The sequence below is a fragment of the Stigmatopora nigra genome, chromosome 16 (genome assembly GCF_051989575.1).
Source record: "Stigmatopora nigra isolate UIUO_SnigA chromosome 16, RoL_Snig_1.1, whole genome shotgun sequence".
Lineage (NCBI taxonomy): Eukaryota > Metazoa > Chordata > Actinopteri > Syngnathiformes > Syngnathidae > Stigmatopora > Stigmatopora nigra.
The window spans coordinates 9,637,730-9,662,297 of NC_135523.1; the positions used below are offsets into that span (position 1 = coordinate 9,637,730).

The 24,568-nt window shown below is 38.2% G+C and overlaps 1 protein-coding gene across 1 annotated transcript; it reads right to left on the reverse strand.

The window, feature by feature from the left end:
• Positions 1-4,212: 4,212 nt before the first annotated feature.
• On the reverse strand, positions 4,213-24,213 carry tlcd4a (TLC domain containing 4a). The gene is made up of 7 exons (XM_077735674.1): positions 23,900-24,213; positions 21,730-21,899; positions 20,269-20,358; positions 18,361-18,419; positions 16,887-16,981; positions 7,241-7,314; positions 4,213-5,005 (listed from the first exon to the last, which is right to left on the reverse strand). The coding sequence occupies exons 2-7, from the start codon at positions 21,882-21,884 to the stop codon at positions 4,687-4,689; spliced, it is 792 nt and encodes a 263-aa protein (XP_077591800.1). The 5' UTR covers positions 21,885-21,899; positions 23,900-24,213; the 3' UTR covers positions 4,213-4,686.
• Positions 24,214-24,568: the final 355 nt, after the last annotated feature.

Below are 24,568 nucleotides of genomic sequence, written 5' to 3' on the forward strand. Positions count from 1 at the left end.
ATACTCGGACTCATTACTAAACAAAAAAAAAGTAGTTGTAATAGGGGTGACCCTATTTAGCGATTTGTCCATTATAGTGGCCATTTCTGGTCTGTATAAACCGCGATATTCGAGGGATTACTACATTTTCACTTGTAATGCTTGACTTGATCCATTGACAGATCCCAGCAAGTTAGTAAAACATGCAGATTCTAAGAAAATGACCTTGTCCTGAACTGAAATAAAAAATAAATACAGTGAAAGAATGCTTTAACAATATGGGGGAAAACTAAATTAGTCTGGAGTACCTCTAAAACAACATTTTATTTTATGTCCCTGTACTATTCACCAAATTAAATGCAAAACCAAACAGTTTAAAGTATTAAAAAAAAGACAAGAAAATATATTTTGTTTTTCTGCTATTCTTTGCAGCAGTGGGAACAGATTTAAAAAAATAATACTTCATATTCATGGAATGTGTGCCACACTGCATGCACGCAAACCTATTACCAGATTCCTTTTAGAATGAAGAGTTGAATGTCTCCCTCTACCTCATCCAAGCCTATCATGCATATGATCAGAATAAAACTATTATTAAAACCTTTACATATTTAAATAAATATATTCATCCACGAGTCACCGGTAACAATTAGCTTCTACCCCTGACGGAAAGTTAACAATTAGTACACATTTCCAACCCTGATTTACACCCAACAATAAATCATGTCATAAAAACATATACCATTGAGGCAATCAAGTCTCTGCTATCTTATCTACTATTAATTAGAATGTAGTAGTACATTTTGAAACCAGAATTTTAAAACCCAAATACCTTCCGATTTGAACCAAAAAATGTAATGCCCTTTTGTACTGATAGCACGATTTTTGCACATGCAAATGATAGCTACACAAAACTTTCTTTTGCGCTATGTGAGTAGATAGTGTCCTACACAGATGTCCTGGAAGAGGTGCAGGAAAGACATTTGATACGCTCAAACTAAAAACAGTTCATGCACATGCTTGTGGGCCCACTCACGTCATACACAATGTATTCTATTGGCATACTGTAAAGTGTGAAGATTTTTTTACAAAGGCCAAAGAGCAAAGATTAACATCTCATTGAGCTCAATTTTCTGAACGGTCAGCCAAAAATGATCACACACTTAACAAAAAAGGAATGGAAAGAACAAATTATGGTTATAGAGGGTTGGGTGCGTTCTAAAAATAGTGTGCATCGAATAAGCAGAACAAAACATTTGGCCTATGACAATTACAGGGCAAAAAAAAACTTTAAAAGAGAATGACTCCTACCTATGGCCACTGAGTTCTTTTAGTTTTTAAGTGTGATTAAAGTATCTTTGTAGTTTAAAAAAGAGGTCGTCACAGAATGAGGAAATGGAAGGACTCTTTTTTGGAAAGAGGAAGAAATTGCAGGACATAGAGTGAGGGGGTCGATTATTTCTGTAACAGTAACACAGGTAAGAAGCAGTGGCGATGAATAAAACGGGTAGCACAACTTCACTCATTCCGAAATGATATTATGATAGGTAATATGAATAGATGTTTGGGTGGTGATCTGCCTCCTACTGGCTGACTGAAGGTAAGTGAAAGACAGTGAGAGGTAAGTGACCCACTCGGGCGGGTGATGCGAGGTATCCATAACAGCAGAATGCAGAATTAATAGTCCGTAACTATCACTTATTTGGGTCTTTTGCCGAGTAAACGCACCTTATGGAGAAACACTACCAATTTCGTCATGCGCAGTTTTAGGGTGTGATGACAAGTAGGCTTTCGTTGTTGATGATGACGACAGGGCCTATGTCCGATTATTATTATTATGATTATTATATTATTATATGATGTAAATGAATGAATCAGTCTAATCAAATATTATTAAAGATTGTTCACAACATTACTATTGTGGAAAAACACACTCCCTGACATTTGAATGGTAACATTTTACAGGAGATGTATTCAAATTATAGAGAGAACTTCCATAATATATTAGAGCTGATTGCAATTGAATCTAATTGCCATGAATGAATCGGAACAACAAAAAAAGAGGATTAGGCGCCAAAACCTTTAACTCAATTTTCAATGAGAATTCATTCATTTTCAACCAGGCTAGTTCTTGTAAGCGTTACACCTACCATAGCTGATAAAAGCAATGTTTTATGGATTTGACAGTTTCGTTCCTATTTCAGAAATTTAAATAAAAAACATTTTAAAAAATCATATCAAAAAGAGTATGGGCTGAATGATAATTCTGCGTTTTAATTATATTTTGCTTAACCAATTGAAATATCGTTACTTTTAATAAAAATACAATTTCAAAAATTGTAAATGTTAATACTTTATCTTGAATACATTGTCAGTCTCAACTTTCATTGGTATTACTCTTTTCTGTAAATAAAGTATATTGTACAAAAGACAATCTATTTTCTGAGTGAGTAATCAATTTTCTCAATTCAGAAAAATCCTACTGCTAATACCCAATCAATAAATATTACTTGTACATACAATACACATAAACCAAGTGGTTGGAGTACAATATATAACACCAACCCCTTCCCACAAACACACAAGAAATAAGGCAAAACATAATTTATTTATTATTTTTATTATAAGGGGGAATAAGCAACTATTTCCTATTTTCCAAGAGTACATTCACAGAATGTCACTTAGCCTACCCATACCCTTCGCCACTCTTCCTAACACTTTTGTATTAAGGGCAGCTCAACCTTTGCACTGATTTAATGTGTCTTCTCTGACAGTTTAAAACACAAGATTTCAAATATATTGACATTTGCATTGCCCAGATTGTTATGCCATAAACCACTGATTAATGCTAAATAATTTCTGTGTTTGATATGAGAAACATGAAACATCTGCTAGGGATATTCTGTATAGGGTTACAGTAAACATTGTGTAGATACGTGTATGGAAATTAGACCACAATGCAATTTCATATAGTGCAATTCCCATGCAATATCACATGCAGTTAGAGAAGGTTCATGAAGATCACAATGAATATTCCCATTTCGTGCATTCCCTTATACAGTAGCTCAATATCCATGTGAATGAGATCAATATTGCAAAATAGACGACAAAAATTTCTCCTTAGACGCACACTGAAATGTGTTACTGCTGCTTTGATCACATTAATCACCATTAAAAAATGCATGAAATTGATGGTTCAGATTTGTTTTAAAACACCAAAAGTACAAAGCCACCAGCCAGTGGTAATTAAAATCTAAACAGAGAAATAATACAAACTGAAAAGAAGTATCTGCAAGACAAAAACGTGCAATTTTAGAAATCCTTGAAAATTCATCATTTTGATTCACTTGCTTACAATAGCTAAGTGTTAAATAAGTCCCAGAGGAAGAAACGTGATTCTGTGTCCACTATATCCAAAAACGTAATACGCTAAACATGCAAAAATGATAATTTAAATGATTTACATATAACACTGCAGGCGTGTTAATTACTGTTTGTTCAACTCAGTGACAATGGATTAAAATGATATCTTTTAACAATGTGATAAAAAAAAATCCTGCTTCTTAAATAAAACACCAGTTTCACTCTTAGATATGGCAAATGCCAACAGTGTTAATGTTAACATTTATGTGTATGTCATTCTGTGCATTTTCATTTTGTTCTAAATCATTTCATCTCTTCCCTTAATACAAAATCCTATTTTCATTCATTCATTATCTGAACCTCTTATCCTCAGAAGGATTGCAGGCGAGAAGGGGGCGCTAGAACCTATCCCAGCTGACTCCGGGCCAGAGGCGGGGGACACCTTGAATGGGTGGCCAGCCAATTGCAGAGCAGGAGAAGACGGAAAACCATTCACACTCACACATACTTAGGGGCAATTGAGTGTTCAACCAGCCTACATGCAGGTTTGTGGGATGTGGGAGGAAACCGGAGTGCACAAAGAAAATCCACGCAAGCCCGAGTAGAACATGCTCCACACAATGAGGACCCACCTGTTATCAAACCCTCAAATCCAGAACTGTGAAGCCAATGGACTAACCACTTCCCACTGAGCAGCATTGCAAAATCCTTTTCATTCATTTTATATCATAGCATTGACATTCAGTTTCCCTTTCAGGTTTCCAAAGGTACTTGATGTGTTTTTTTTTCATATAAAAATGTGAGCCTCTCTATTCTGTATAGAAAAAAGCCTGTTTTTTTCCAGCTAGGCAACTTTTTTTTGGGGGGGGGGGGGGGGGGGGGTTGAATTCCCTACTTTGTCCAAGAAAAGGCTACTTTATGAACAACCTCTTAAATAACAGTACTGTACATACAGTATCTTTTATACGTTGTATTCCTTGAAAGTAATGTGACGAAGTGAGGTTTGATTCACACAAAAAAATGGTTGAAGTTTCTTCAAGGATTCAATGGCACTGACTACTAATGAGGATCTCTGGCAGTATGAGGTTTTTTTTTTTATTTACCAGTGTAGGTGCGATTAGTAAACAATTTCAGTTTGAGCTCCTCTGTCCACAAAAGTGGTGAATTATTCCAGTTTAAAAAAGGGAAAAAAGCAACACAGGTATTGCTAAGAGGTCATTTCATGGCTTGAAGCTTGGTCTCGGTGTTCTGATGCCAGCTTTTAAATGATATTTTCCTTGTTACATTCGCTTCTGTTAGGGCTCCAGTCGACTAATTTGCAGGGCAACTGCCTGCTTCTTGGCCTTAGTTGGACTTCCCGTTCTCATGAGGTCTGCCAGCTTTGCTCCTGCGTGCTGCCTCTAAAACTTTGCAGCAGCCACGGGCAATCTTGTGCATCCACATGATGTTCATGATGTCCAAACAGATGCTGGAGCAGATCCATGCGAGACGTCCGCCGTAGGGCACCAGGTAAAACGCCTCGGAGCCGTAAACAGAATACATGCGGCTGTAGTAGACGGGCATGACGGCCACACGCACCATAAAAAATACCAGAGCCATGGCAACACCGTTTGCCATGTTGGGTCGGGAGGTCCTTGGGTAACCTAGAACCTCAAAGAACCAGCTGCAAGCACAACAACAACAACAACACAGAGGGTTGACAAAACTTTTTGGATGTCTTGACTTTTTTGCTATAAAATTGGGACACTTTGATGAAATTTTAAGGGCTTAGTTTGTAGTTTTGTGGGAACCATAGAATGAATTAGAGTATTTAATGCTCTACTTAAGAAATGTTCAACTCACGAAAAAAGGAACCAATTCATTTTGTTAGATGTATGACTGTAACTATGTTACCATTATAAGGAAAGAGAACATGAAATATGATGATTTTAAAAAGTATTTTTGTTCTATTTTGCAATAAAGATAAGACAACTACCTCCTTACACAGTGAAATGTAGAGTATAATTTAACCTGCAGGAATTTTGACAGGCGTCTTTATTTGTATAAATTCGCCTTCAAAGCAAAAGTTGCTGTGGAATATGAAATAAAAAAATAATAATAAACTGAAGACATCACCCCCATTGGCAAGCTGACAAATTTCAGCCTCACAAAAAGAAAGTGTAATTTTACCCCCCGCGGCTATTTCTTTAAGTTAGATGAACTTAACCCATTTTAACCCAAGAACAAATTTTTGATAAGTTTTCATAACATTTGCATAAAATGGGGAAACTCATTGATATCAGGAAAAGAAAACAATATTACTGGCTGTCCTTAAATGAAGACAGTCGGTTAAAATGAGTTAAGCTTTTTTTCAATAAGGTTGGTGTTTGTAAACAGTTATTTGAAGGACACTTAAAAATAGAAAACAAAAAGACTTCACTTCATCTTTTAGTGGGTCAGCACAGTGTTGTCCTGCATCACGTAATCGCTCACTTTGGCTGTGGTATAGTTCTCTGTTGTATATGCTCAGTATTAGCTGCTCAATAGCGAACCATGCTAAAAAATAGCAATTTATTCCTAACGATCTTCTACTGAACAGTGGTCTAGAACTGGTATTCATTCAGGTCGCATCAGAGGCCTCGTTCTTTGTGGTGTAATTGTAGGGTGACCCAAAAAGATGTGTACCCATCAGTTTCGAAAACATTTCCATTGGTACGCATCTTTTTGGGTCACCCTGTAGTTTAAACTTCTTGAATTTAATTGTAAGTTTTTATTATTATTGTTGTTGTACCCTGTGATCGGCTGGCCGATGGTTCAGGGTGTCCCCCGCCTCTGGCCCGAAGCCAGCTGGGATTTTTTGTTTTACATTTCCTAAAATGATTCTGCAACAAATTTAATTTTTGTTACCGATTATTTGACTGCCTTTGCGTCATTTGTTTTCCTCTTGACAAGAGAAATAGTTTCACCTGTGGACAGTCAACATGGTATGAAGGAGCAAACCTCATGAGCAGATGATGAATTTGGTCTGAGAAAACTGCTCTGTCAAGTGAGCATCTGAAATTTACACCCTGATCACTGTAGTTTATATGTAAATTGCTAGAACTAATATTTATTTGGCATTAAATGGGTTGATTTGTATAATGGCCCGCAATACCTCTTAAATGTACATAATTGACCTCTCACAAAAAATACCGACCAGTCAAACGTCCGAGTAACTGTCACTAAATAAATAACTTTCCCATTCCTCTACTGCCACAATGCTTATTTCTGTGTTTACATTAGGCATTCCCTGCCTGCCAATAGTCACAACTTTACACAAGCCTCAGAAAGGCTAAATAAACAGCGGATGTCCAAAATGGTTAAGTGAGGTGCCGAAACCGGATTTAAATTGAATACGAGGTCCCCCAAGAGGTTATCTGAGAGGTGTGCATTACGTCGATCACCAAAGTACTAGTGGTAGATCGCTTGAGAGATTTGATCCGGGTCTGGTAGTTTCCTTCAGACCTAAACAATGCCCCGTTTGTACCATGAGAGGACAACGTGCCCACCGCAATAGTCACACTTTGTTTGAATCTGACTAAATTAACAATCGTTAAGGTCTCACCAGGATCTATGTGTGATGCTGAGAGCCTGTCAAAGCTGCTTGTTAAGGCTTACCATTTGATTTTGAAAAGATTAATTTGAGGGCGTTTTGTTGTTAATCAGGCATCTGAGCTGCCCTCCAAGCGACCTCTGTGACACAACAAGTGCGATAGATAGTACCATTGCAGTTACAAACCTTGACATAGTAACTACAGTAAGTGGGGCGGAGCTTTTGTGAAAGATCAATTGCAGCTTTGTATTAGGTAAAATAGAAAATGCTAAAAATAAATGAACATTAGATTTTTTTTAGGCCACTTACTAACATAATGGTACGTACCGCTGGTTCACACAAGGAGTAGAAAACTCGGCGAGCAGGCGGAAGTTAGCAAAATAAGGCAACATGCCTTGGCCCTGCAGGTGAGAGAGTAAGAAAAGGAAAACAACAAGACATAAAAAGGTACACAAACAGGAGCGAGTATAAATCAGAATGATCTCACCCCATACAAAAGTAAGAAGGAATGGTATATTACAACAAATATAACTTTTCACATGCAATACTGTCCTGACAAGGTTGGCATGAAATGCATGTTACTTGTTTTAATTGCCCTCAAGGAGAAAAAAGTTCGACTCACAATCATGAGATAACATCATTTGAGACATATTCACACTTCCAACGACACATTAACTCAAATGGAAGGAACAACCATATGAAAAGTAAAAAATAAATAAATAAAAACTTGTCTTGGTCAGAATTTGTCAGGAGTGGCTTGATTGCCCCTCCTGGCATGATGTCACGATTATTATCAGCCGTGGCTAATTAGGTGATTAGGTTTTTTTATGCTATTTAAGCATTATGGTTTTTGTTGAATGCTGTCGGATCGTCTGGTTTCATTCCCTGTGTTTCCACTTTGTCATGCCGTTCACCTTGACGCCACGCCACGCTGCATGTTTCTTTTCTGTTGTAGTAAGTGATCAAGCTAAGTTGTTTATGTTATGTTTACCCCGTTTATTAAACCAAGCAACAAGAGCAACATATCTGCCTCCCCTTTTCCATTTGCTTCGGCGACTCTGCACCTGGGTTCACCTTCCCCCCCGATCGCGTCGCACTACGCGACGGGATCGTAACAGAATTTTCTTCCCTGGTAATTTTCAAGTCCAATTGTGCTTGAGTGTTAAAGACTGCTCACCTTCAATTGTTAGATAAAATAAAGTAGAGGCATGGGAACCTAGTAAAACAGTAGTTGTGAGCACAAAAATGCAGGTTATGATATTAAAATAGGCCTTTAAGATATTTTGTCCAAAACTGTCATTTGTGCCATTTTTATTCCAAGGGTTTTGAAAGTAAAATTGTTTCTAGACTTGAAAGACTTTATTTTGGGAGAAATTGCATTCCATGCTGCATCAACTCTCTAATCCAAAAATTTTAAACAATTATTTTACATTAATGCACTGTTTTACATTTTATTTATCTGCCTTGATTTTCTTTAACTTTTGTCGCAAACTGCAAACCACAATTTGTGTATCAGAATTGTAAAATTTTATGTTGCGAAACTCATAAAAATTGTTCAGGCCAATAAGTGTTTACTGCACTGGTTTTGAGCAAGGTTGGCATTTTTTTGTCTTGGAGATTAGAGCAGGGGTGGCCATGTCTGGTCCTCTAGAGCCCCTATCCAGTCCAGTTTTCCACCAACACACCTGAATCAGATAACCGGGATCGATATGAAGCTTTTGGACAGCATGCTGATGAGTTGATCATTTGATTCAGGTGTAGTAGAGGAGTGAGATATGGAAAACAGACTGCATAGGTGCTATCAAGGACCAGACTTGTCCGACCTGCTCTAATCTCTAAAACAAAAAGAATGCCAATCTTGCTCAAAACCAGTGCAATAGACACTCATTGGCTCCAACATTTTTCTGAGTTTCGCAACATTAAATTTTACAATTATGATACACAAATTGTGGTTTGTCCTTTGTGACAAAAGATGAAGAAAAATGAGGCAAATAAATATAATTGAAAATGGGGCATTGATGTAAAATAAATGTTTAAAAATTCTGAATCTCTTTGTTAAATGTGTTATAAAATATTATTACTGGTGAACATATTTCACTAGAGGCACTGCAACCAGGATCAAAACTGTGAAGCATCCAGGTGCCTGTACATTGGGTTTCACTCAGGTAGACAAGCACCCGACTGGAATTAACCTGTTGATGGGTTTAAAATAAAACCTGCACCTACTAGGTAGGCCTTTTGTTTACCCTTCCCTGCGTTAGCCCTTACCGATGACTCCCTCATTCTGCTGGGGAACTTCAATATTCATGTAGGCAAAGACAAAGAGACCTAGAGGGGCTTTCTTGGGAAGAACAGTAACCTTGAACAGAAGCCGAGCAATGTTTTATTGTTGGCCGTCTGTGCTTATTGCGGATTGTCAATGATAAACACTATTTTCAGGCATAAGGGTGTCTATATGTGCACTTAGCACGATCAGAACACCCTAGGCCGCAGTTCAATGATAATAGACCTTATTTTTCTTTTAACCGATCACTAGCTAGTGGTGGGTTGGTGCCGATGGTGGGGGAAGATGCTTGCCCGCTAGACCCAAACATTTTGTGACGGTCTTCTGGCAACGCTTGGCTGAGTCCCCTATCAGAGTTCTAACTCTCATCTATACTCATGTCCAGGGAGAGGCGAGGGACATTTGAGTCTGTTCTGCACCTCTTTTGCTGAGTTCCGTCCGTAAGGTGATCAGTCTCTGTCGTTGCTGCAAAACCACATCACCAGAAACCCATCAAGCTGAAGAACCGGGTTTTATTTTTACACCACCAAAACTCTGTAAAGTGAGGCCCGGGCACTGTAGACCTCGGCTCAGGATGTTGTGAGTCAGTGGGCCAAATACTTTGAAGAAAGCCTCAAATCAAGCGACTTGCTCTCTGAGGAACCAGAGCCTGATGAGGTGGATTCTTCTATTTCTGGGGGCAAAGTCACTAAGGAGCGTGAAACGCTTTTCTGTGGCAAAGCCCCAGGGGTGGATGAGATCTACCCAGAGTTTCTTAAGCCCCTGGGTGTTGCTTTGGTTGGCACGCCTCTGCAACCTTATGTGAACATCAGTACAGATCTTCTGAATTGGCAGACCGGGGTGGTGGTACCCCTTTTCAAAAAGGTAAACATGGGTGTGTTCAAATTATTGGGTGATCACACTCCTCAGCCTCCATGGGTCTTTTTTTATAGGTACTGGAGGCATCTACAGTGTTGTGCACTCTATATTGTGCCCTTGTGATGAAAGTTGAGCTGAAAGGCAAAGCTATCCATTTACTTGTCAATCTATGTTCTTATCTTCAGCTATGTGTTTTTTCTCTGTATCTGCATCCCCTCCTTCTTGCTACTGTCACAATAAAATTTCCCAAATACGGGATGAATAAAGTTATCCAATCCAATTCAGTCCAATCAATGGTCACAGGTTGGGGGCAAGGACAAAAAGAACAAGATCTTGTAAAAGATAAAATCACGAGGTTCGCACAAGTATACGCAAATTCCAGTGCAATGTCTCGATCATGCCTTCCATAGAAACGTCCCACAGTGAATCTCACTTATGAATAAATTTGTGAAATTTGTCGGATTGATTAGTATACTTGTGAATACCTACGTAAATTCATGAACACAAAAAAAACCTCTGCAAGCTATTTAATTGAGCCTTTAAAAAGGGTGAGGAGTACTCATTCGAGAGGGGTTTGGAGTAGATCCGCTGCTTCTCCGCATCGACAGAAGCCAGTTTAGGTGGCTCGAGCATCTGATTAGAATGCCTCTTGGACGCCTCTCTGGTGAGGCGTGCGTCCCATGAGAATACTTTGGGATCTTCCCAGAAGAGCTGGTTTAAGTGGCTGGGAAAAAGAAGTCTGGTTTTCCCTGTCAAAGCTGTTGCCCCTGACACCCGACATCGGATAAGCCGGACAAAATGGATGGATGGACAACCTCTATATTGGGTTGCCAGATAAATGCATTGCAATTCAGTGATTATCGTTTTCTGCGTTTTCATAGCAATATTGTTTTTTTTTTAATCAGAAAAGACTGACACTAATAACAACACAAGGACATTATTTATGTGAAGGTAGAGCAGGTGTGGTCTACAACCTACTGTATGTATATTTTTCTTATAGTTCATTTACATCGCCTATCTCAGCGTTCTTTGCTGTTAATCATGCAACTGAGCTGTCCTCCCAGTGAACCTCAAAGACAAATAACTGATCTCCTAGTTAGTGGAGGACGGAACATCTATGGTAAGCACATAATCAAAACAATACCAACCAAAATGGCTAAGTATCAACTTTTAAAAGAAGATCAAGGCTCTGCTACTGAGAAAAATGTTATAGTGCATTTCCAGAAAACACGATGTTTTAAAAATCTATTAAAATATTATGGTAATTTAATGAATATTTTTTGTACAATCCTTACATATGGCTCCTTTAAGCACCGTACAAAAAGGAAACTTACCTCTGAGGCTGAAATAAAAGCTTTTCATTACAGCATACTTATTAGGTGATAGAAATCAGTGTAGACTCTGTTGTCAACTACTTTCCACCTAGCACGAGCATGCTAATACCTCTAGGAACTGGTAAGTCCATACTGTGACTGGGCATCACATCTGCTCAGTTCAACCAAACAGCAATAACAGCAGACAAGAAAGGAGCATGTCCCTATCTAGATCAAGAGCTCCCTTCATGACACACATTATATACCCACCCCCTTTTTTTTGGTAGTTTTTGCATGAACTTTGTTTTTACAAGCCAACTTGGTAGTTTTTGCATGTGGATATTGAAGAGGAGTGATTAATGTTAGAGACAAAGATAACAAAAACAACATAAAATGCCTCTAAATATGTAAATAAGCAAATATGAAGTGACAATACAAACACTGAGAAAATGAGCATGCATCTTAAAGTTGCATAGGGGTAATATTAAGATTTTTCAATTTGTGGGGGATGAAACTCATTATTTTCTTCAAGACTTTAACACAACAATAAAAATAAGCAAAAATCACTGATGCTTATTTTACTTCAGATGCTTAAAATGATTGAATATGTGCCCCTAATTTAATGTGGTAAATCCATATTGTGATTTTAACACAACCATTTACATACAGAGCATACCTAACCAACTTAACTAATAAAACCTTGACAACAAATGACTTAGCATGGTATCCAAAATAGATGAAATGAACCCTACAGAAAGTCAACTTTGGTTTGCATTCACAGAAAAAAAACAAGTTTTCCACCAGTTTTAACTTTTTACGACAGTACTGAGTGTCCAGTAACAGTATGGATGTGTTCTAAAATTGTTACGTGGGCTAGTTCTGCTTTCCCAAAATATACTGTTGAATATACTGTTGAATTGTTAACATACACCTATTTTCACGACTATTAGGCGCACTTAAAAGTCTTAAATTAAATTATCACGATAAAATAAAATGAATCAGTCGATAGGGTACACCACCCTTTACAGCTCTCACAACTATGCCAAGCAGCCCCCAACTTTACTATTTTACCTGTAAAAGAAGTACTGCGCAGTGACTGCTGGGATATATAGTTCTTTTGTCAATACATCCAGTATGACGGCAAGCACACTATAAATTTGGTGCTAGCGAGCTACTATTTGCGAATGGATTGTGGCCTGGACATCGACATCAACACAGCTTTACGAACGGTGGCAAGCAGCGCCGGGCTAGTTACGCAAGCTACTAGCTAGCTACTATTTGGGAATGGATTTTCTCGTATATTGACCACCTCCATGTAGAATCAGTACCCTTAAAATTGCTTTAAAATTGTAAAATTTTATGATTTCTCTCATATAAGACGATTACTGGTTCACAAATTTCACTTTCATGGTTTTAATAGTTTGTCACTTTGAAGGGAAATATCTTAAGAAAAATCATCGCACATGGTATTTTTGAGATAATTTATAAATTGAAAGAATCGTCTGCTAGATTGCACATTATTTGAGTCAATATCATGAGGAAGTTAAATTCAAAAAGTCAGTCAGGTGAGAAGTACAGTAGCGGTCTAGTTTTGTCATAGCATCCCTAATCATCAAGTCTCTGGATGCAATAATAGCATGAGATACACACGCAGGTATCAAGGCTGATATTTTAATGATCGACCGTAAGACCTTTGATCAGCCTTAAAAAACTATTTCGATGTGGTAAACACTGAACACAGCGAGTTTAACTACCGGTATAAGGTAAGCGAGCAATGACAGGCACAAGCAGGTTTTTTCATGTTTTATGCAAGAAGGTTTATTTTTTTTCGTGAATTTCATTAATAGATGTGTAAATAAATTAAGTTTAGCATGTTATCTGTTTATATTTTCTCTATTTTGAAATAATGTACCATATCGGCCACATTGTCTTGCGATATGGCGTTTCGTCTTTGTCACCCTGCAGTTTCATGCACTTCAAGTTTGATTTGTGCATATATAAGCTGTACCCTTGATTCCATCATCATTTTTTTTGTTATAAATACTGCTTACAGGCCAGAAGATACGGTAGAGATCCAGTCTTGACTACAGTCATACCTCTGCTTACGAATGCCTCTAGGTACCAATTTTTCAGGTTATGAAAACTTTTGAAATGCAATTGACCATCCCAACACATGAAAATTAGTTCCATGTTAGGAAATTCCCCAAAACGTAAATGCATTTCCTGTATTCGTTATTTTATTTTCTAACTGTCCCAGTAAAATTGCGACCTGATTTACTTCTTTCCACAACAACAACTGCCGTTTGTTGTTTTGAATTCAATTTGATGTGTTTTAGATGTGTTTATGTTCATGTTTAGCTTCTTTCTTTCTGTACTGTAACTACAAGAATAGACAATGTTTTTGCAAGCTTGTTATTAATTTTAATACAATAATAAATAATTTACTAATCATTTTATTTCATTTTTTCTCACATCTTCCGTACAAATGTGGGACACTTTGATCATTTTTAAAGAGTTGAGTTGCTAGTATATTATTTTAAGAACCATGGAACAAATTACAGAATTTTTATATATATATAAAGTACTGCTCTACTTACAAAAAAATAATTTCGTAAGCAGAGGTATTACTGTATTTTATTATTTTATTACGTTCACTTGTGAATAGGATGATATTTGGAATTATTGAAATTAAATGAGTTCCTACTGCCGGGCAAAAACTAAAGTCAGGGTAATGCATGCTGTACAGCCTTTTGAAAATAATACTTTATTGCATAGGGCCCAGACAATTTTTGAGATAAAAAAAGCATTTAGTGGGTCTGCAAGGTTTTCTATTAGAGGCCAATGCGAGAGGAAGGGCATAACAGAACGAGGTTAAACTCAAGGCTTCAGCACAAAAACACATGAGAAACGGTATTGTCAGTATGCAGTTAGTTGTTAGGTTAAACAAAGTTTGTTCACATGCATGCTAACAGATACCCTGAAAGAACCTCTTGTCGGCATGCAAGGCAGGTGTCAAGCTAAAAAAATATATCTGGAGAGAAGTGGAGTAAGTAAAACATGAATTATAAAGATAAAGATGGGGCAGAGATTGGAAGAAGGACGGTAGAGAGGAAAGGAGTGGGTTCAAAAGCCATTACCATTGTTGAGCATTCCATGCAAAAAATACCATATATTTAATCATTTCATTCATGTAACCGAAAACTGACGATCTAGAGATTTTGAGACCAAACCAAGAGTGAACAGCAATGTCATAGTGAGTTACAGCTATTAACAACCAGTTGAGCATTCAATAAATTCCATTTTATGGTGCATGTTTATTTCATCAAAGACTCAAGAAAAAACATTAAATGTTATTATCATAACAGTCAAAAGGAGTACTGAGAGAGCAGACTTGTCCCTGTGACCTCACTACCTCAAAATTGTATCAGTTTTATGTAGTAAACACATGTTGTAAGTTTGATAATGATTCCTTAAATCGTTCTTTAGTGATCTTTAACACTATCACACACAAAGACAGAGAGGCATGGAACTAAATACATAACCTCCGCCTTCAGTAGGTTTCAGCTCTTAGTAGAGGTAAGTACCGACTAGTCAAATAGGTGTGTGTTAACATAAAACTACCAGCCAGATTCAGATAAATTACTCCAAACAACAAGACATAACTACTTTACTACAAAGCTGATCTATCTCCAAATCACAATCGGACCATTCAAGATTATTTTAAGTCTAATTTCTGGACAAAACAGCAACGCTTGAAGAAGCGGCCCCAATTTAGTAAAGTCACAGTTACACTACTTCACCCACAATAATGGAAAAAAGTATTTGCCGCCTCCTCCATTTTTTTGGTTTGTTGCAGTTTCTCTATCTGTAATGTGTAAAATCAATTTTATAAAGGAACCAAATTGTATTCAAAGCATTCTGGCTATATATTAAAAAAAGTACCCCCTAAACCAGTACCAACTGAAATGAAATGTTTTCTATAATTAACTTCTTCTTTTATAAGTCTGTGGACACATGTAGTTGAATTCAGCAACTTGCTTTTTGATCACGAATGGCCTTTAATCCCATTCTATTTCAACCAAATTAAAATATAGATGTTTACAAGGCCAAAAAATGTAAAATTTGGATTTTGTATAAGCCTTTTCACCCGTTCCTATATTTTGACTTGTCGACTTGCTGTAGAACCATCGTGTGCTTCATCTTGAAGTCATTTACAGAAAAATTTCAAGTTCCTCAAGTAGAAAAAAAGTAGTAAAAAGCCCAGATGCTCACACTAGCATGACCATGGTATTTTGTTCTAAAAAAAACATCTGTTACATTTCTGGCAGACACAGATCTAAAGAGGTCAGCTTTTAGCTTGTCAGTCCATAGAATATTCTATTTTTGTTCTTAGGTTAACAGTGGTTTCTACCTTTGAACTCTTCATTGGTACCATTTTTGCAGTGGGGTCATGTGCACAGACTTTCAAATACAGTAAGGGAGACCAGCTACCAGTTATTTAGATTTAGTTCCATTGTGACCTTCTGAATCAAGTGTCAGTGTGTTCCTGGAATAATTTTGGCAAATCACCCTTGGGAAACTTCGCCACTGTTTCATGTTTTCTATATTTAAGAATAATCCCTGTCAACATGCTTCGTTGCAATCCTCAAAACTGACAGATGACCTTGTACCAATTTGCAAATTGATAGAAGTCATTCACTTAATTTCTCAACTGTTATTGACTCTCGTGAGATTGTAGCAATTGGAGAAACAGCTTTAGACTTCACTGACGGTCTAACCTTAGGATATTATTAAAATAAAAATATATATTTTCTCTTTTTTGTATTTGACATTTAGGCCATTTGTGCTACAGTAGTTCATATGCACTAATTAACTCTCATGCATAAAAAGGTTTATTAAGTAATACTTGGGGCGTATTTTAGTCTCTAAGGAGTGTTTGAAACCAATGTCTCAACTCATCTCATTTTCTGAACTGCTTTATTTGAGCCAGAGGCAGGGGACACCCTGGATCGGTGGCCAGCCAATCGCAGGGCACGAGGAGACAGACAGCCACGCACACACTCATACCTAGGGGCCATTTAGAGTGTCCAATCAGCCTATCATGCATGTTTTTGGAATGTGTGAAGAAACCAAAGTATCCGAAGAAAACCCATACAAGCCCGCGGAGAACATGCAAACTCCATACAGGTGAACCGACCTGGATTTGATCTCAGGACTCCAGAGCTGTGAGGCCGACGAGCTAACCACTCGCGCCGCCTGGCCACCCTCCCTCAAACAATTTGTAAGTCATCCGAAATTGCTCCATGAGTCACGGAGGTTTTCTCCTAATGTACTCATATTTCGAAGGATGTACATCTACTTTGCCTATGACATTGTACTGACCTAGGACAACTTCACAAGGACTTCTGGTTGTCAGTTTGCTAAAAATTGCAATACTGCCAGGACACTGCTGTTCACCCTTGATCGTCCCCTTCCCGTCTTGCCTGCACATTCTGCTATTGGACAACAGGGCACTCACCAGTACATAGTAGTAAGCATACAACGCTGCCAGATGGTGGACTACAAAAAACTTGTCTCCAATCGCCTTCCAATGGTAAAATATTAGCAACAGATCTGGAAAAGAGAAAGATTAAAAAAACGATAAAGAGGGTTAGAACATTCAAAGAGAAAATTGCACACATACAATCAGGCCATTAAAGAAATAATCACTTAAATGTATTTGGACAGGAAATAAAAAATGTGCCATCACTGTCAGATGTTAAAAAAACACAAACACCTGAACTGGGACAATACTGTTAAATAAGCTGATTCCATCTTGGTTTACAAAATCTCCCATCACATTGCAAGAATTTGTAAAAGAAAATTCTAACAGATCAAAAAGAGCTGATTCTAGAGGTGAATGGATAATTTCCTTCACAAAGAGTGCATTTAGCCAAACTACCTTCTCTGTTCATACCTCACTTACCTGGAACTCAATACCAATTACCATACGTAAACTCTGGTCTCTGAACCTCTTTGCCAATCATCTTAAAGCCTAGCTGCCGGATGAATACTGTGATCACAACGCTGCCTAGACCTGTAGTTCTTGTGTATGTCTAATCGTTTCTATGATAATTTCTACGGCATAAGGGACTAATGATGGAACTTAGCCTTCAGCTATAATCTTACATATTTAGATATATATGTTCATTAGCAAGGTGGCCCGGGGACTGCACAAGTCCTTGTTATTTTGTAAGGCTTTTCTGAGTTATTTAAGTTATTATCATGAGCACAATTCGCCTCGTCCCCTTCTGCTTCCCCGCTACTGGGTCCAAATCACCCCGATCGCGCAACGACGTCTCGAGGCGATCAAAACTGTTATGTTCCTTAATATATACGCTCATCCTTCACCACTTCGTGGCTTTGACATTCAAGGCTTCAGTACATCGCATATATTTATATTAAGTATCCAAATAACAAATTCATTAAAATGTTAAAATTCACACCAAAACTCGCAAGCGGAAGATACTTCCCTGTCCTCCGCTTGCTACTCAGACAAATGGCAGGAGACAGGGGACTGTCACTCAACTCAGCTCCGAAGAAGAAAAATCGCAGGCGGGCTGGATGGTTGGGAGCCGCAGTGAGGGTGTATTTTCTTCAGAAATGCGAGTACATTACAGCACTAGTATAATAAGAGTATTTGCATGGTTTGATATATTAATTAAATGTAGATATGAATCAATCTTTTCATATAATAATATAGAACAGTAACATTTTATGAAAGAAACTTCTTGATAATTGTACTTGTATTTTTGTACAAGTGCAAAAATATATAGTAGTCTGGTAGTAATATTAGAGGCGACTTTTTTGATTATCTCGGTCTGGTCCACAATATCCGCGAGATGACTGTATTGTCCATTTATTGAATGAATCAAACTCAAACAAACAAAACCGAGAACTTAAAATTTGAAGGCGACACATTATTTTTTAAGCCACTGTGAGACTTTACTTACCAGATATGAGGTAGCCTGTTGTGATGGCAACATTAGTCTTAACTAGAGTAGGATCTCCCCTGTTGAAAAGGGAAACAATGTACAATGTACAATATTAATTCATTTTTTTAAACATTTCTATGTTCAGAGACCTGGCGGGTAAGTGGTTAGCGCGTCGGCCTCACTGCTCTGGGGTCCTGGGTTCAAATCCAGATCGGTCCACCTGTGTGGAATTTGGATCTCTTCCCCAGGCCTGCGTAGGTTTCCTCCAGGTACTCTGGTTTCCTCCCACATTCCAAAAACATGTCTTGTATGCCTATTGAACACTCTAAATTGACCCTAGGTATGGTTGTCTGCCTCCTTGTGCCCAGCGATCGGCTAGCCACCGATTCAGGGTGTTCTCCGCCGCAGCACCCCAGTGGCCCTAATTAGGATAAAGCGGTTCAGAAAATGAATGAATGAACAAGGTGCACCCCAACTGATTGGGCGCAGTGTCCATTTTGGTGAAAATTTTACACTTTTAAACGCACCCTATAGGAAGACAGAGTGTAAGGAAACAGTAAAGCAAGACGCAACAATCCTGTAACAATCACAAAATAAAACAACAGATATAGGAAATGTATGGACGTTTTGGAGGATTTCGTACTTTGGATCTTTTTTTGATATATAGGAAGAGAAATGTGGATACAAGGGGATTTAAGTTTCCCTTCTGTAGAGCAGGTTGACCTACATTTTGAGGGGAAAAAACAACTATTCAAAGTCGATTGCCTTTTAATAATGTTTCTATAATCCAACAGACAAACGTCATCAAAGTGGGCGACTGCATGACTCATGAATACTTTTTTATGTGTATTTTTCTACAAAGACAAAATGTCCATGAAATTTTTCCAGCATTTCTTTAATTTTCGCTGTTGGAATGCTTGCTGCTTTCTCCTGTATGTTGTGTTCCATTCAGTGTACTGTACATTCAAATAAAGATAAAAGAGATGTCCAATTTTTCACTCTGCTATTTTGCTGTGTGCTGATCTATAGTAAAATTGAGTAAAATGTATCATCCTTGTTATTTTAATGGTTTTTGAAATTACCGTAGTTTGTAATGCTTAAATTGCTACTTTTTAAAGACACACAAGCTTCAGGTCTCTTAGTTATAGCATTTCATATATTGATTTCGTGACAAGAAGCTGCAACTATTTTGGTGCAGGCAATTCACTCTCAGCTGCTCATTGTTCTCTGGTAAGTGTCGTCGTCGTTTCTAATTTGGGTGAGTTTGGAAATTCAATCTGACTTCTTTACTACTTGTACAGTGAAAGCGATCTATTAAATTCCAAGAGCGCTTTGAGTTACCGAGTAAGCATGCAAGCACAGGGGAAAAAAATGCAAACTCTACACAGAAAGGGACGGGAAAGTATTAATTTGGTCAGGGTTTGTTGTTGTTTTTTCTCCTTCAATCTGTCCTTGTGATTGCCCATTGAGTTCACCTGTCGTTTGCCTGACCCTGGTTGCTTCCTCTTGTGTGGCCCATGTGTTTCTGATTGTCTCGTCAACCCATGTCTATTTAAACCCTGTGTATTTGTCAATCCTTGTCAGATTGTCTTTTGTAAACTGGTGTTCAAGTGTGTTCTCCCCACGTCCAGGGCTCCTCATTTACCCGTGCCTTCACTCTCAGGTTTGGTTTTGTTCTTCGATTAAGTCGTCGTATTTTTTGAGGACCTTCCTCAGTTATTAAACTTCTGTAAGTGCACCATAACTCACTGTCTCCGCCTGCTCCATGCATTTGGGTCTTACCACGCTTCACAATCCGCAAACATGACAGGGCCAAAACCACAAGTTGAACCCTTGATCCCAGAACCGTGAGACAGACGTGCTAGTATGTTGCCAATTTCTGGAGTTAAATTATTCTTATAAAAGGCTAAAAAATAAGAAACTCACCAGACTGGGTCTTTGTTGACGGCGTCATCAAATAACAAAATGTAAAGACAGAAGATTCCTACTACCAGAGCGTGAAGAGTAGAGACTGTCCTGAAAATACATAATCAACACAATTAATTATTACATTACTATATTATTAATACATTGATAAGATATAGTGCTCTGCGATTGGCTGGGCACCGATTCAGGATGTCCTCCGCCAGGTGCATGTAGTTAGCTGGGTTAGGCTCCAGTATCCCCCGTGACCCTTATGAGGGTAAGCGGTTCAGAAAATGAATGAATAATCAGATATAAAATTTAAACATGTCATTGTAATAAGTAATTCGTTCTGCTTTAAAGCGTCTCAGTGGACTTCAAGCTTTTTGGTCAAATACATTAGACGTTTTCCTAACAGGGAGCCACAAATATCCAGCACAATACAGAGAGATAAAACACAGTAGGGGGGTCAGGCTCGACAGTTCTAATTCCAAGACATAGTGGCATTCACATCGATTGCTCAGTCGTAGCAGACCCCGCCTTCCTCATAGCCTAGACCTATAATCACGAATCATTGCTTTTTATTTGCCCCTCATAAACCTCAGCACCATTTCATTTTTATGAGTGCTATCAGTGAGTAATAAAGTGAGAATGAGTGATGATGAAAATGAGTGAGTCATGCACGTTGGTGAGTTTAAAATTCTATCTGCTGTATCATCTCCAAACAATCTGCAGGGCAAAGCACTTCAAGATCTTAGGACGTTCCATACGCTCTGCAATGTTCTCATTATACAGTGCCGTGAAAAAGTATTTGCCCCTTCCTGATTTCAGTGTTTTTCACGTATTCATCACACACACAGGTTTCAGAACATCAAATCATTTTTCGTATGACATAGAGACAACCCATGTAAAGAGACAATGCGGTTTCTAAATTATGATTTTATTTACCAAGGCAGAAAAAAATTAAAAACTTGTCTGGCATCTGTAAAAAACGAATTCCCTCCAGTTGCCTGTTAAAATAACTGAATAACTTGAATTTGTTTACGTGCAGGCAACACCCATTAGGAATGTACAATCCATCAGACGATCCATTTCAAATACGGTATCGCAGAAATACAATGTGCGCTGATGTTTTTCAAGATTTTCCCTTCTAAATAACACATTTGTACTCCTATTAAAACTATGAATATGGAAGTAAAAATTGTGAATCAGGGGCGTCTTATACGAGAGAAATTGTAAAATTCAACGATTTTATGGCAATTTTAAGGGTATGCCCGGAGGGGGCCAATATGCGAGAAACTACAATTTCCAATTTGGGAAATGACCCTTGTTCCATAAGGAATATACTGGTGATCCAACATAGTACTATAATACTGTTAATGTCAAAACCTATATGACCAAATTAGTAGCTAAATTATTTTTTCCCCAAAAAAATGTTTGGATGAATATGAAATGATTCATTCAAGAGCATCACAATACACTCACCTTGAGTTCCATTCCACCTTCTGCTTGTCGCTGAGGCACAGAAAGCCTGGGCTGACACGCATTGACATCCATGGGCTGACTTTGTGAAAGAGCCACTGGAAGGTGAAGAAGCTGGTCACCGAGATGGTGATGATAAGCTGGCTGAATGTTTCCATGGCCACCCGATTCCACTGTGGAAGGGAGAAAAATAATGTTTCCAGGTATGCACATGCAAGTATTGCAAAAACTATAAGTGGAGACCTACTAGAGAGTTCTTTGCTGTTTTTTTACATTGAAACTGAAATGTAATGATCACAGTCTATCTTGTCTTCCCATATTTATATTCATGTTAATGAACATATGTATGTAAATATTTAAGATTGTGGCTGCCAGCTAATTTCCATCTTTAGTCCCTTGTGTTGGTACAAAATAAACAATAACACAGACTCGACACATATATACACACAGATAGCACAATTTTAGACAGCGTTGTGATTGCAATTTTGTTCATCTAACAGCCAGGCTTTATCATGATTGGCGAAGAGGTTCAAAGACAGGAGTTGACGTATGTTAAGTGGTATTGAGTTCCAGGTATATGCGGCGCAGACAGAGAAAGTGCTTTAGCCTGCAAGCACTCTTTTTGAAGGGAACTACACAGTCACCTCTAGTGCCAGCCTTAGTTTGTGCGTTGGAAATTTTTGGACAAAATCTTGGTGAACGAGTGGTCTTTTGTTGGAAGATTTTGAAGACTAAGGTGGCATCTGCATTGTTAACTGTATTGTTCCAATTAAGGTGTTTGTGTTTCTTTAATACCGAACAATGGTAGTGTGTTTTGGCTTTCTGTCCAATACATTCAAAGCCTGCTTATAGATGGTTTCAATTGGTTTTAATGTTGTTTAGCAGGCCGATGACCAACTTATTAGGAAGTCATGTGTGATATGATCAGTGTCAAAATATAATTTTGCTGACTCAGGTGTTAAATTGTTTCTAATGTGCCTAAAATTGGACAAATTGAATTTGAATTTTATTTAGCATTTTTTTTATGTCGTTTGAAGACAAATTGACAGTCAAGAGCGATTCCTAAGTATTAAAATTCCTGGACTACATTGATTGTTTTTCCTTGGACAAAAATGTTAGGGGTCGCTGTTATTTGTCACTCTTTTTGAAAAGTACATACAGACAGCCTTGAATATGTTTAATTGTAGTTCAAGACAGTTATTCAGTTCCTGTGCAGAATGTTTTTTTGTTTTTAGTGTGGACATTTAGGGCAGGTATCATCAGCATACATTTGACAGTTGAAGGACAGCAGCTTGGCAGATCATTCATGTAGAGACTGAAGAGCAGTGGGCCTAGCACTGATCCCTGTGGTACCCCACGGCTGTTATTCCCCAACGTAGATTTTGTGTTTTGTATTCTGACACACTGTGATCTTACAAATAAGTATGATTCAATCCAATTTAGCGTGCCTGGTGAAAACTTAAAATGAGATCGTTTAGTCAACAGTATCTGGTGGTTGACGGTGTTAAATGCCTTTTTTTAGAATAATGAAGATTGCACAAATGATCCCGCCTTAATCTAGTTTTGATTTTATATTTTCTAGAAAGAAGTAAACCGCCGTTTCGGTAGAATTATGTTTTCTAAAGCCAAATTGCAGCCTGTTATGGGTGCATGTATGGACTGCTGTTAATGTGATCCACAATTTCCTCCACGATTATATTTTCCAAGACTTTTGAGACGGCTGGAAGAATGCTTATAGGTCTGTAGTTGTTGGTTAATGCGGGGTTCTCTGATTTAAAGACTGGTGTGATAACGGAGTCCGAAGTCAGCTGGGATAGGCGCCAGCACCCCCTGCGACCATAGTGAGAATAAAGCGGTTCAGAAAATGATATACGAGACCTCGACGTGTTGCCTCGTGTTACCTCCTTCATTTTCAAAGTGTATAATGTGTGGAATGCGCTTGCGTAAGACGTGTTGAAAGGAAAACGATGGGCCACCCGCTCCATAGATGACTTCGCCCCCAGCATTGAATGCTTGAGCCTAGACAACCATCTCTCTGTGACAGTCACACACCGCGATAGTGCTTTCACTTTCTTTCCAACATACAAGACCGCCGCGCAAGGCGAAACGACGACGCATTGTCTCGCCAGACTTGTCGCTGGGTTTATTGAGAAAATGGAACGTACGCACTTACCTTACGACTTTCATGAAGACGTCTTGCCTTGCCCTCCTTCGGCTGCTAAAGGTTGACGAGGCTGGCAACAGGGGGGCACACACATTCGATGTCACACCCACGGTAATCATATCGGTCCATGCTCGATTAAAAACGAACATACACGAGTAAGCTAAAGGAAAGAAGCAGTAGACGAAGACTGCGTCTAGTAGGCAATGTTTACCCACAAACCGTGACTATAGCTAACGTGCATATTTGCAATGGTGTGCTTCTACGAAAGGTTTTTTTTAGAGGGGCGTTTTGTGATTGGTTCCTGCTTTAGGCAAGGGCCCACCCCAATTTGTCTTTGCTCTTTGGTGCTCAAGTTACTGCAGCGTTCTTAAAGCTACATTACATAGAAAAATATTCAGCATCACTATTTTTAGCCACTACTTGGTGACTTCAAAACCAACCACATGGCCCACTGTTAATATGTCAACATTTGAACTGCACAATTGACACAGACTACTTATTACGGAAAACGCAAAAATTGAAGACAAGTTTCTGAACTATAAATGTATACATAGTTCAACTACGTATTTGATGACTATACAGTGCCTCAATATAGGGGAGATGTGGGTTGGTTGTCACTCTTTCTCCCAAAATTAACTATAAGAGATAGATTGACAATAATTGAACACGGAAAAAAAT

Bases quoted from the DNA above. Each gene is read 5' to 3' on its own strand.
- tlcd4a (XM_077735674.1), bottom strand. From the start codon at position 21,884: ATGGAAACATTCAGCCAGCTTATCATCACCATCTCGGTGACCAGCTTC. The intron at 16,982-18,360 runs GTAAGTAAAGTC...TCTCTTTTCCAG, and splicing joins AACAGGCTACCTCATATCTG to ATCTGTTGCTAATATTTTAC. The intron at 5,006-7,240 runs GTACGTACCATT...TTGTGCTTGCAG, and splicing joins ACTCCTTGTGTGAACCAGCG to CTGGTTCTTTGAGGTTCTAG.